The 12,855-nt window shown below is 41.1% G+C and overlaps 1 protein-coding gene across 6 annotated transcripts in view; it reads right to left on the bottom strand.

Moving 5' to 3' along the window:
- The window catches only part of LOC149250798 (Protein kinase superfamily protein), a 351,978-nt gene that overhangs the window by 147,309 nt on the left and 191,814 nt on the right, over positions 1-12,855 (bottom strand). For all 6 annotated transcript variants that reach the window (XR_016266837.1, XM_089459238.1, XM_089459241.1 and 3 more), the window contains exons 5-7: positions 2,469-2,543; positions 2,129-2,376; positions 1,958-2,029 (exon numbers count right to left, since the gene is read on the bottom strand). Coding sequence is in view for 5 of the 6 variants with exons in the window: in XM_089459238.1 (XP_089315364.1) it covers positions 1,958-2,029; positions 2,129-2,376; positions 2,469-2,543 (395 nt within the window). In the remaining variant the exon portion in view is untranslated. The remainder of the gene's footprint in view (positions 1-1,957; positions 2,030-2,128; positions 2,377-2,468; positions 2,544-12,855) is intronic.

The raw sequence follows: 12,855 nt of genomic DNA, 5'->3' as shown, positions 1-12,855 counted from the left end.
TTGTGACTCATACAACAGCCAGATTTGTCAATAACCTTCAATAATATTTTCAGATCTTTAGATTTGCTATGAAATGCTTTAGAAAAACTCTCATGCAACTCAGAAATAAACCCTAAATGATAAACCCAGAATCAAAACTGGCTGGGCTCTACAAGAGAGTGCTTTGCGGGAGTTGGCTGGTTCAGCCGAGAACTTCCCCAAACGCCCATTGATTTTCTCAATAAGGGTTTCCTGCACAGCTCACTTCAACCATCAATAAAGAGAGAAAAAACAGTACTAGATCCCAAATGCAATGGAGATACCTGCCATTATTTCAGAAATTCTAATACCATTCAAACCCTAGTAAGTGAACAAGATACCTGTGTTCAACAATACTCTACATCAAACTATTACTAATGGCTGAAAATAAAATTACGCAGAAAATAAAATAGCTCACAGCACTTTCAGGAGAGTAACACCAGCAAGATTTCAACCCCAAAGTCTTTCTTTATTTGCACCAGAAAAAGTTTACAAGAGAACTTTCTTCAGCACAAGACTCACAGATCGAATGATCTCAAATGACCCCTAGCACCCTATTTAAAGGAAAAATTCCCACGGCTAGTTCGAGTGATCCATGTCAAAGTGATCTCGACCGTCGATGAGGATCAAGATATCTCTTAATCTCATTCGTCGAATTTTTAATGCATTAAAAAATTGAAATTCTGCATTTGTTTACTCAAAAATATTATTATTTTATTATTTTTTATTTTTTATTTTATTTTATTATTTTTATTAAATTTTTTATTTATTTATTTATTTATTTATTTTCAATTTTTAAATTTTAAATTTTTATTTATTTTTAAATGGATCCTCGAACTTAGCCTTTGGAAAAATCACCTAAGACCTAGGACTTGGGACTTATGAGGGGATTAAAACATTTTCTAACCCTCAAGACACTTTACATCATGACTTTTACAATTTTACATCTCAAGGGGGAAAACCCATTTGACATAGACCCTCATAAACCACCTAGTTCTGCGACACAACTATAATCTAGCAGATTAACACACTAGGATTCCTCTAAGGTTCTAATGACAAAATTCATTCCGGCTTTGGGGTTAGGCTGAAGGAAAACTCTGCCGATCATGGATCGGTGAGACAAAAAACCTTCCGGAACGTAGATTATCACTAGAAAATTAAGTCCACCTAGGGAATTTACATACATGACTCAACTCTACTAAGATTATTTACAATTCACACATGCAGATTGGGTTTACAACATAACATGATCAGGTCGATGATGACTGTCGAATGGCACAGACATGTCGATCAAGCGCTATCCCTTTTGCGAAGAAAAGGGGGCATACTGCTATGGGTAGTTGACATGTAGTGGTCAACAGGGCCCCACAACCGACTTTTCCAAAGATGCAAACCAAAATTGGAAAATTTGATCAAAATTGATATTTCCCTTAGCAACATTGCTAAGTAGGAATATCACAGATCGTTACTAGAACAATTGACTCCTGTTTAAAATTCATAGCCAGTAAACTGACCAATTCTTGCCTCTTATTAAAATACAGACTTATGTTTCCAGGAGATATGAGTAACCTCCATGACAGACTTACAGGTTTCTTCTTGAGGTATAACTTCACCGCAATTTTACTATAAGGAGGATGAGAGTCATTCTAAGCTCAGAGATAAATCAGCTTTGTTCTACAGTTTTAGCTGTAGTTCATAAAATATTCTATTGTCTTTACATAATTACAGTATTGTATTATTGTGGACAGGTCGGGACCAGAGCCTCTTCATTTTCTCACAAGTTCCCTCAGTTCCTGTACATCTGACATCAGTTTGATGCCAGAATGAATTTGTTCACTTAAACTTGCACAAAGGAACAAAAACATTAGAAAGAGCAATGAAAAGATTGTACCAAATCCTGTAGCATCATAGATGTATGATGGAAAGACAAGTAGATTACCTTATATCAACTGCAAAAGCTAAATCACGTAAGCGGGGTACCAGGTAACGTACATCCCTTTCCTCAATAGTGCTGTGAAGTTTCAGAGAAATTGGCATTATTCATATTTTCACATTAAATCTTTTCAGTAGAAATCTAATGAATTGTCCGGCTTGGGCAAAAATGGCATACTTGAGAATGATAGAAGCAGGTCCAAGACTTTGATGTAATCTATCACGAGAATGCAGGTAGGAAAGACCAGTGAAAGCCCCTCGGAGCAACTTGATTATGAAAATTTGTCTCCTTTTAATTGGCTGGCTCCTATCAAAACGGTCCCAGAATTCCCATTCTCCTACAGCACGCCCCTCGGTTGTTGCTTCACTTGCAGCCTTGGCATAATTTGCTGCAGTAATCCTCCCATCATCCCGAAAAACAAGCCACTGTACAGCATCAATTAAAAGATTGAGCACTGCCTATATTCCATGTCAGTGCACAAAAAGAGGAGAAATTGGAAACTTAAAACCCAGCTCACCTGCTCTCCTGTTCTTGTCTGAAAACCTCCAAGGAGGAACTGAAGATTCGGACAGATATCTTCATCTGGGACATCCTGAAAATTGAATTTCCATTTACAATCAGCTAAAACCATACAACTCCTTTGGAAAATGTTGACCAACATGCTGAAGTTAGAACCAAAAAGATGGTTCTAGATTACTTGTAGCTATAAATCTCAAATTCACTAGGCATAAGTAACTCCCATAATCCAAACGCAGAATACAAGAGCTTTATTTAGAACTTATTGGCATGTTAAGTAAGCACAGCATGTACTCTTGAATGGCATGCAATAACAAGGCTTTCTCAGCAGCTACCAAATTATATGACTTCCATGCAAGTTGTTAAAACGGAAGCATATACAAAGTTTTATGGTTCCATATGTAGTGAGAATAAGTAGTGAAAGTGTATTACAGGCCAGGATAAAACATAAAATAGAATCAAACTGAGGTCATACTTGGATCAAATTGTTAGGAAAGTATAATTATAGTTTGTAAAGCAAGAAACTATAGTTAAAATTGCAGAAATTATGATTGAAACTGTAACACCATCAATTACTCTTTATGAAAGGAATCACTACACTAGTCATGCTTGATACAAAACAATACAATCCAACACATCTCCAATACAAGGGTTTGAAACAATGATTAAAATGTCTTGTACTGTGGAGAATCTGGATGACTTACCTTTAAACCTACACCACAGAAATCTAACCACAGTTATTCATGCGTATTTAAACTTTATCACAAGTATTCCTAGGGATATACATCAATTACCCCTTATTAATATATTATTCCATTTTAATTACATAGTGGACCTATTTATAACCCATCAACTACAAAATGGGTTTCTTCCATTATTATGGCTACATTGCATTCATTATCCCTTCAGTAAGGTTGCCACAAAATCTAGCAGCCCTTGTGAGGGGTTCACAAGGCAAGGGCTAGACCCTGTAGCAATTATGTGGGAGATTTCCACTGTCACCTCAGCAATCTTCCTCCTATTGTTTAGTGGAGTTTCACCACAAGAGAGGCTTCCCTGAATTCACCAATAATGATGATCAAGTTGTAAAGTTCCAGGTGATGTAAATAGGCTAGGGAAAGATACCTTATATTGGAGAAGGATCAATTATTCTTGATAAAGGAGCAACGTATCATACATCTAGACAAGATAAAGACTTCTACACACTAGCGTCTTTTGATATTCAATGATAATAGAATACCTAGACACAAAAGACAATGAAAGAGTTTACCTAAAGATTAGATCAAGAAAACAATAATGTAAACCCTCAAATAGATTTCAAGTTAAAGCTCATCTAGGGTTTAGGGTTTCCAAGGCACAAAATTAATTAAGGAAGGATGACGTCAACTCTATTAACGGAGAGTTTATAACAATAAAAGCTAGATTTAGAGTTCAAAAGGTATAGGGAGGTAGACCCTAGTTTCTTATCCACAAACATGCATCCACAATGACCCTACAAGCAATTTGGCCCCTTTAGGTGGGTGACCCCATAAGAGAATTCTTGTCCCAGATATCTTTTCAATCGCCAGCCAATAGCCCCTAACAACCACCAGTGTAGCCTATTTATTGTGTGTCATGTCCCTTTTCAAACACATTTGTAACAGATTATCTCTACACATTTTTGCACATTTTTGGCTAAGGAAAAAGGACCCAATAGTTTTGACTTAGGGACTTAGGAGAAAATTCGTCTTAATTTGTTTGCTAGTGGAAGGTGGGGGCCACCCACGTGGGAATTCAAACTAGGTCATTCGAATGGCTTGAAGGGAATTCGAATTGTTGAATGGAGGGGCCCACATGAGGCAAGGAAGGCCCATGAAGACAAAAGGAGGAGGAAGCTCTCATTTGGATCATTCATTCACCTTGCAAATCGAATTTACTTGACTGTTTGCTCAGCTGCTTCGTTGAGTCAACTTGTTGTTCAACCATGAAACTCTCAAGCGGGAGATTCAACCTTACCTTCAGGGGACTTCGAGTGCCCGCCCTAGAAAGGCAGTTCCACCAGCGTTTTCAGGAGATCCGGGAGTTTCTGCAACACCATCACCCAGCTACACTCAGGGAATGCGTATTTCCAAGCCACAGGGAGAACCCGCAAAGGGAGATTGAGCCATAGTGGATCAACCCAATGTTGCACGAAGCGGAAGCGAAGCGGAAGCGTTTTTGGAAGCGGGGACGCCGAAGCGTCATTTTCCAAAAATCTAGGAAGCGAAGCGTCCGCAGACGCATCTGATATATATATATATATATATTTATATTTTTTTGCATTTATACTCAAAACAAACATCCCAAATACCAAATTAATTGTAGAAGACATGAAAACATGCATATTTTTGCATAAATCAAGATAGATATAACATCCATTGTACATTAATGATCTAGAATCTAGATTCTTCTCCTCTTGTCTAGCCTTTGCCTCTACCTCGATTGTCTAGGGATATTAGTCAACATTGCCCAATTTTGATCAAACTACCTAATTCAAGACTTAAAATATGGTAGAAAAAGCTTTACATGTTTGATCGATGATTTTGACTTGATTGAAAGGTAATTTTTTGCTAAGGGCGTGCCGCGTGACAAAGGAGTTCAACAATTAACACCACCAACACTAGGGTACATATAGGGCTTGGTGCTCTTGATTAAATGCTAATCGCATACCTTCATACTTGATATAATCTAATGAAATGCCACAATCCCATTGATCCTGAATTCCTGAAAACTATTAAGTCTGCTAAATTTTGAATAGGATATGAAATTCTATTTTCTCCATATGAAGTCCAATGAGGCTGGAACCACTCTCAAACATCCTGAGTCATTTCATGGTAATGTTAAAAATTTAAGTAAAAGGATGAAAATGAAAAATAAAGGAGAATTTCACTTTTACTTTAAGAATTTAACATTACCATGAGGGAGCATCTGCTATATTTATATTTTTTTTGCCTTCATTCGTCACCCTAACCCAAGGTGGACCCACCCCCAACAAGCAAACTCACCTAAAATTAAAAAAAAAAAATTGAAAAAAAACGATTTTCTAAACGCTTTTTCGGAAGCTTTTCTGGAAGCGTACGGGAAGCGTACGCTTCCTCCTCTGAAGCGCCACGCTTCCGACGCCCGAAGCGCCGTACGAAGCGCGCTTCGGAAGCGGCGCTTCCGTACAGTGCTTCCAAATTTCCAGGAAGCAGCTAAAAAAGCCGAAGCGGCGCTTCCGAATTCGGAAGCGCCGCTTCCGGCCAAGCTTCCTAGGCGCTTCTGTACGGGACGCGCTTCGGGGCTTGGAACCGGGGGGGGCGCTTCATGCAACACTGGATCAACCACTTGTCGAAGGAATCAACGAATCTGAAGGACAACACTAGGTCAGCGTTCTCTGAGAGGTATGGAGCCAAAGAAGCCAACAACCCAGCATTCGAATTCCAAGCCTGGGAGAGAGCGTAGAGGGCTAGTTCTGCAATTTCGTGGGTCTTGTGGGAAATAGCTACAACCCGGAAACTCATCCGAGAAGTCAGGAGATCTATAGGAGGGATCGGCCCAGCATTTTTGGACACTTTCCAGGAGGTTTTACAGTCAGAATCCAGCAAGTCGAGTTTTGCAGTTGCCGCTGAAGTTGGGCTCCTTGGGGGTCGAATTTCAGAAGTCTGAACCTGCTAACTTCCTTCGTGGGGTTTTATGGGTTTAGGCCAAGGAGTAAGGAGCTCGAATCTCAAAATTTTTTGAGCATGAGAAGTGGGGTTTCCAGCCATTCGATGTCAGCAAAAAGAGTAGTTTTCTGGGCAGCGTAGTGCAAATTGGTGCAGCAGTTGTAGCAGACTTTAGTTCAACTATTGCCCACCTAGGTTTGGTCATGCTTGTCGATTGAGACAAGCCAAGGTGCACCATTCTATTTACTATTGTATTTTGTTCTTGAAGAAGCAATAAAATGGCCAATTCCTTATTTCTAGCATTTCCATGGGTGCTTAGTGTCTATTTCGTTTTCAGTTTGCTGAACTAATTGTATGCTTGTATATCAACCTAGGAACATTACATTGTGCCATTTGATCTCCACTCCTTGAACTAGTCATATGTCCGCTCGCCCATTTTTCTAGAGCAAATGTTTGAAGGTGGGTAATCCGACCCTAAAGGTATGTTTTCCATTGTGCAATCGGGTGCTAATGCTTGATTTTCCTTGGGCATATTGGGCATGGATTATTTAGTGACATGGAAAAAGGAAGGGTTTAGAATGTAGTTTTGTTCCCTCACCTTAAATGAGAGGGGTAATCCTCCATCCTAGTCCCATGGGATCTCCCTTACTGAATTATGGCTTCAGGAAAGGCACAACTTGGGAAACCCTGATTTTGGTAGGGCAGTCCCGTTTTCCCATTTCACATCTCTCACTACCCTCCACACATTACAAACCCTATTTCATCATCTTCCCTCTCTGGGTCAACATGACCACGGGGTCTAAAACAGTGCGAAACACGCATATGGATTTCCAATGAATGAATTGATGAGCAAAAATGAAGCTCAATAATAATACAGAGATATTTATAGTAATAGAAACATCAAGTTTCTATTAGGAAATAGAAACAATCAGTTTCATCTAAGAAACTGCTAAAAAGATAAAAATAGCAACAGCTAATAAGAATGAGCATTAAACACTAAATAGTATTATTCTAATACCCTCCCTTAATGCTCAATCTATTTACAACACCAATAGAGCCTCTGAATTTTACAAACTTATCAAGACCAAGAGGCTTGGTGAAGATGTCTACGGGCTGCTCTGTTGTGGGGACATATCGCAACTGAACGGATCCGTCTTCAACAAGCTGGCAAATGTAGTGGCAATGAGTTTCCACATGCTTTTTTCGTTCATGAAAGACTGGATTCTTGGCAAGTTTGAGCACTCCCTGATTATCACAAAACAAGGGAGGAGGACCAGTCTGGGAAACATGCATATCCGCAAGCATACATCGAAGCCAAACTGCCTCAAAGGATGCCTTAACTGCTCCCCGATACTCTGCTTCTGTTGAGGAGAGAGCCACTACCTGTTGCTTCTTACTAGTCCAGATGACAGCACCGGATCCTAGACTAAATACATACCCAGTGGTAGATTTACGGTCATCCACCGAACCGGCCCAGTCAGAATCTGTGTAACCACTGAGTATAGGATCGGAACTTCGAGTGTATAGGAGTCCATAATCAGAAGTGCCACGCACATATCGTAGCACACGCTTTGCTGCTATCCAATGATCAGCCTTAGGGGCTAACATGAAGCGGGAAATGTAGCTCACTGCAAAACTGATGTCAGGTCTAGTGGCAGTAAGGTAGATGAGGTTGCCCACTAATTGCCTGAATAAAGTTTCATCCACAACGGGGAGGATGACTGAGCTGAAAGTTTGAGCCCTTATTCCATAGGAGTCGTGGCCGGTTTGCAATCCTGCATTCTGAACCTGTCCACAAGATTTTTGGCATACTTGGACTGAGAGAGAAAAATGTTGTTCTCAGTCTGCCAAACTTCAACCCCCAGACAGTAATAAGGAAGTCCCAAGTCTGTCATATCAAAGGTGCTGCATAAGTCTTGTTCGATCCCATGGATCAAATGTGCAGAGCTCCCAGTAATGATAAGGTCATCCACATAGACAACCACAAACAAAATATCATCACCAGTATGCTTGATATACAGGTTTGCATCAGATGGGCTCCGCTGAAAGCCAGGATCTGTCAGGTACTGATCAATTTTCATGTACCAAGCCCGAGGAGCTTGTTTCAATCCATAGAGTGCTTTAGCTAATCTACACACTTTCTGTTCTTGACCGACAATCTTGAATCCTGGAGGCTGCGTCATGTAGACTTCTTCCTGTAAGTCACCATTTAGGAAAGCACTCTTTACATCCATCTGATTAACTTTCCAATTGAACTGAGCTGCTAAAGCAAGGACAAGCCGTATGGTACTCATCTTGGCTGTAGGAGCAAAAGTCTCCTCATAGTCGATGCCTTCCTTCTGTGAGAACCCTAGAGCCACAAGACGAGCTTTATACTTGTCTAGGGTTCCATCAGCTTTGTATTTCACTTTATACGCCCATTTGCAGCTGATGGGCTTTTTCCCTACAGGAAGATCAGAAAGGGTCCACGTGTGATTCTTCTGAAGACTCTGGAATTCAGCTTCCATAGCCTGTTCCCACTCAGATGTACCCTTAGCCTCTGAATAGGTTTGAGGCTCAAAAACACTGTGTAGGTTAGCCATAAGAGCAAAATTTATTGTAGACTGTTGTCTGCTCTTATGTCTAGAAGTTCTACCTTCAAGGAGCTCATCATCTCGGAGATCACCAATGGTTTTGGCCCACCATTTTGGCCGAAGAGTAGAGGAACCAATATCGGGAGGAGGTGGAGAAGGCTCAAGAACAATAGGTGCAGCAAGAGGAGGGTTATTTTCCGGAGGAAACTCGGATAGTGTATTATCAAACACTGATGTTGCATCATCCCTCCCATCAGGTGGACCTACCGGAAGAAGAACACTGTGAGGCTGATCCTCAGAACACTGCTCAGAAGAAGAAGACTAAAAGAATCCTCTGTCTTCATCAAATACTCCATCCCGACTGAAGCTAAGACGACCAGTGGCTATATCTATTAGTCTATAGAACTTGTGATGATCACTGTACCCTGTCATCATGAGTTTCTGGCTTTTGGAATCCAACTTAGAACGCTTAGCAGCTGGAATCCAAACATATGCAACTGAGCCAAATACTTTGAGGTGACTGATCGTAGGCTTACGGCCAGACCAAACCTCTTTGAGGGTCTTCCCCTTAACAGACTGAGTGGGTGATTGGTTAAGAAGATAAACAGCAGTAAATACTGCTTCAGCCCAGAATTTGTTCGGAACACTCCTGTGTTGTAACATGGAACGAGCCATTTCAACAACCGTGCGGTTGCGGCGTTCGATAACACTGTTCTGCTGAGGAGTGTAGGGTGTAGTTAACTGTCGTTTGATGCCATGAGTATCACAGAAGTTGGAAAAAGCAGAAGAACAAAATTCCCCCCGTTATCTGTCCTAAGAGTCATGATATTACAGCCAGACTCTTTTTCAACTAAGGTTTTAAACTTCTGAAAGGTACTAAATGCATCAGATTTATATTTTAGAAAATACACCCACATATTTCTACTAAAATCATCTACAATAAGCAAAAAATATTTGCAAGCACTGATAGAAGATGTATTCATAGGACCACAAATATCAGCATGAATTAACTGGAGTACCTTAGATGCGCGCCAAGATTCTCCATCCTTGAATGAAGACCGATGTTGCTTGCCAGCTTGACAGGTGCCACATACGCCCAACTGCTGAGTCTGAATATCAGGTAACCCTGACACAAGTCCCTCCCGAGAAAGCTGAGAGAGATACTGCATGTTTAGATGCCCATATCGCTGATGCCACAGAGTGCTGATTGGAGAAACACGAGCCACTAGAGCCACTTCTGGAGAATCACCAGTGTCAAGAAGCCTGTATAGACCATGATCTTCGAGGCCAACAGCAACCGTAAGACTAGTCTCCCTGTCGATAATAGAGCACTTGTGTGCACTGAACACTACATCAAGCTGAGGAGAGTTCCTCATAATCTGGCTGACAGATAGCAGATTAATTTCCATACCAAGAACATAGTACACATTCAGGAAGATGAGTGTGCGCCCACCAAACTGGATCTGAACTGTACCTCTGCCAACCACTGTGTACTTTTCACCTCCGCCAAATACCACAGAATCACTGAAAGGTGAGAAGTCAATAAACCAGTCACGCCTGTGACAGAAATGGCGTGATGCACCAGAGTCAATGTACCAGGCAAAAGACGGGACATGATCTGAAGACTTTTTAGCCATAAAGGCATAAAAGGCAGAATCTGTCTGCTCGGAATGTTCTGCAACATTTGCTATCTGATGGGGCCCTCCCTGTTTCTTTTGTTCAGAAGCAATCCTCTGTCGGCAATCTTTCTTCATGTGGCCAAACTTGTGACAGTAATTACACTGCACACTTTTCTTCCTAACCGGATCAAACGGCTGCGAAGAACCTTTCTGCTGAAAGGACTGAGAGGACTGATATTTGGCAGCAAAAGCATTTTCCGAGGACACTGATGAAGCACCACTACCAAACTGATGTTTCCACCGATCCTGCTGCACGAGTTTGGTGCATAACTCTAGAAACTTCAGATCAACATTTGTGGTGGTAATGCTGAGTGTTTCTATGAAGTGTTCATAAGATTTCGGTAGACTTTTCAGAGTAATGACTACCATATCTTCTTCCTCCATGGTCCGACCAATGGCTTCGAGCTGATCTCGAATGTCTTTAATCCTGTTAAGATGTTCCTGTAACGACATATGTTCGTCCATCATGATGGAGAACAACTGATTCTTGAGAAAGAAGGCTCTGCTCTTGTCGGATGTCTCATGCAATTCCTTAAGATGTTGCCAAATTTCAGCAGCTGTTTTGTCGGAAGGAATCTACGGTAACTGATCATCAGTTACAGAAAGTTTGCGAAGCATAACAGCCTCTCGATTTCGATCATAAAACTTATCTTGATCGGTACCAGTTGTACCAGGACGGAGCTCTTTGGCCAAAACAAGCTGGTCAAGACGCCTATATTCAAAAATGGTCAACATTCTCTGTTTCCAGATGTTATAATTTGTGCCATTAAAGCGTTGACTGCCTTCCAACATCAGATTGGTTAGCGAAGCCATCTGCACGTTTCCCAAGACACAGAAAATACCAAAGAAATCTGGCATGGATTTTAATGCAGATTCCGGCTGATCTTGGACAAAAATCTGACAGGTGCTCCCCTGCTGAAAGATGTAGAATTCTGCGTATCTTGACCTTTGCCTCAGCAAGACTCTGCTGACCTCCTGGAAAAAAAAACTGCTGTTTCCAGTAACCCCTCAGCTGGGATCCACTGTCACAAAGTGACCCAAAAGGAATCTGTTGCCTCTATTAGCCTCTAATCTCCAAGGCTGCCATAGTGCTTGCCACAAATAAGGACGTTGCCACATATTGATTTGCAGAGGTAAACCGTCCAAGTACTCTTTGTCCTGTTTTGACTTCACTTTATCCTGAACAGCTAGCAAATATCGAATTGTAAGAAAATGGCAAAAATCTGAGAAATTACAAATAGTGACAAACGCAGGCCAATATTGCATTAGGTTTTGTCCTTCAAAAGTTGATCACTTGCAAAAATCAAAATGGCTTAAAAAAATCGAATTTTGAGAAACCGAACAAAACCGATCTGATACGACTTCAGTGGTTTGTCTTCTGGATACTACGTCGATCAGCCAGACGAAATACCGCTACTAAACGCGCAAAAAAACACGTCGGGGGTTCAATTTTCTCCACACACCCGAATCGGTCAAAAGATGCCGCCAGACGGTGATCCGTCAGTTGCTCAGACTCCTGCTACAACAACAGTAACAACACGCTAAAGTCACCAGAACATCGATGTTGCCTGCGTCCACCGTTGAATTAAAAATTGGTCGGGAATTAAAAAACCGAATCCGACGTCTTTTGCGGGTTTACTTAGGCAAGACTTTCGCACGGAGGATGGATCAGTCGTCGCAGCAATAATGACGTCGACCTCAACCTATTGGCTTCAGAAAATCGAACCTTGGCCGTAAGATGTTGAAGTCCTCACGGGAGTCGAACGCGAAACCTGCCAAAATCCCGACTTCCACTGCCACGTCAACTCTCAGCCAGAGAGTGAATTCTGATGACGCGAAATGGGATTCAGTAGTTGGGAAATAAATGATCCGTGGGCAGCACGAATGAAAACACGCAGATTCTTGAACTTGCTTTGGCGTACAGCGTCTAGACCCAATCCACAAAAAAAAACAAAGAGCCTCTCAGCGTCTGCAAACAGGTCCACGAGCTACAACAGTAGCAGCAAATGGTGAATAGAGAGCACGAAATGAAACACGAATTCCAAAAAAAAATTATTTCTAAGAAATACCCGAGCTCTGATACCATAAAACAGTGCGAAACACGCATATGGATTTCCAATGAATGAATTGATGAGCAAAAATGAAGCTCAATAATAATACAAAGATATTTACAGTAATAGAAACATCAAGTTTCTATTAGGAAATAGAAACAATCAGTGTCATCTAAGAAACTGCTAAAAAGATAAAAATAGCAACAGCTAATAAGAATGAGCATTAAACACTAAATAGTATTATTCTAATAGGGTCCACAAGGCACTGGTATGCCCCATCCCCTTGTCCACGTCTAGGTCGGTCCTGGAACTATTACCCCGAAGGTTGATGCAGCTAAAAGCATATCATGGCCACAAGCAAGAAACAAAAGAAAAGAACATCATAAAACGCAAAAGATGGTCGGGACATTCAGTATAGCA

This window comes from Pinus tabuliformis, chromosome 7 (genome assembly GCF_031772625.1).
Source record: "Pinus tabuliformis cultivar Carrire ecotype Pingquan chromosome 7, CPIR1, whole genome shotgun sequence".
In the NCBI taxonomy this organism is placed as follows: Eukaryota; Viridiplantae; Streptophyta; class Pinopsida; order Pinales; family Pinaceae; genus Pinus; species Pinus tabuliformis.
This window is presented reverse-complemented; position numbering and strand designations above follow the sequence as displayed.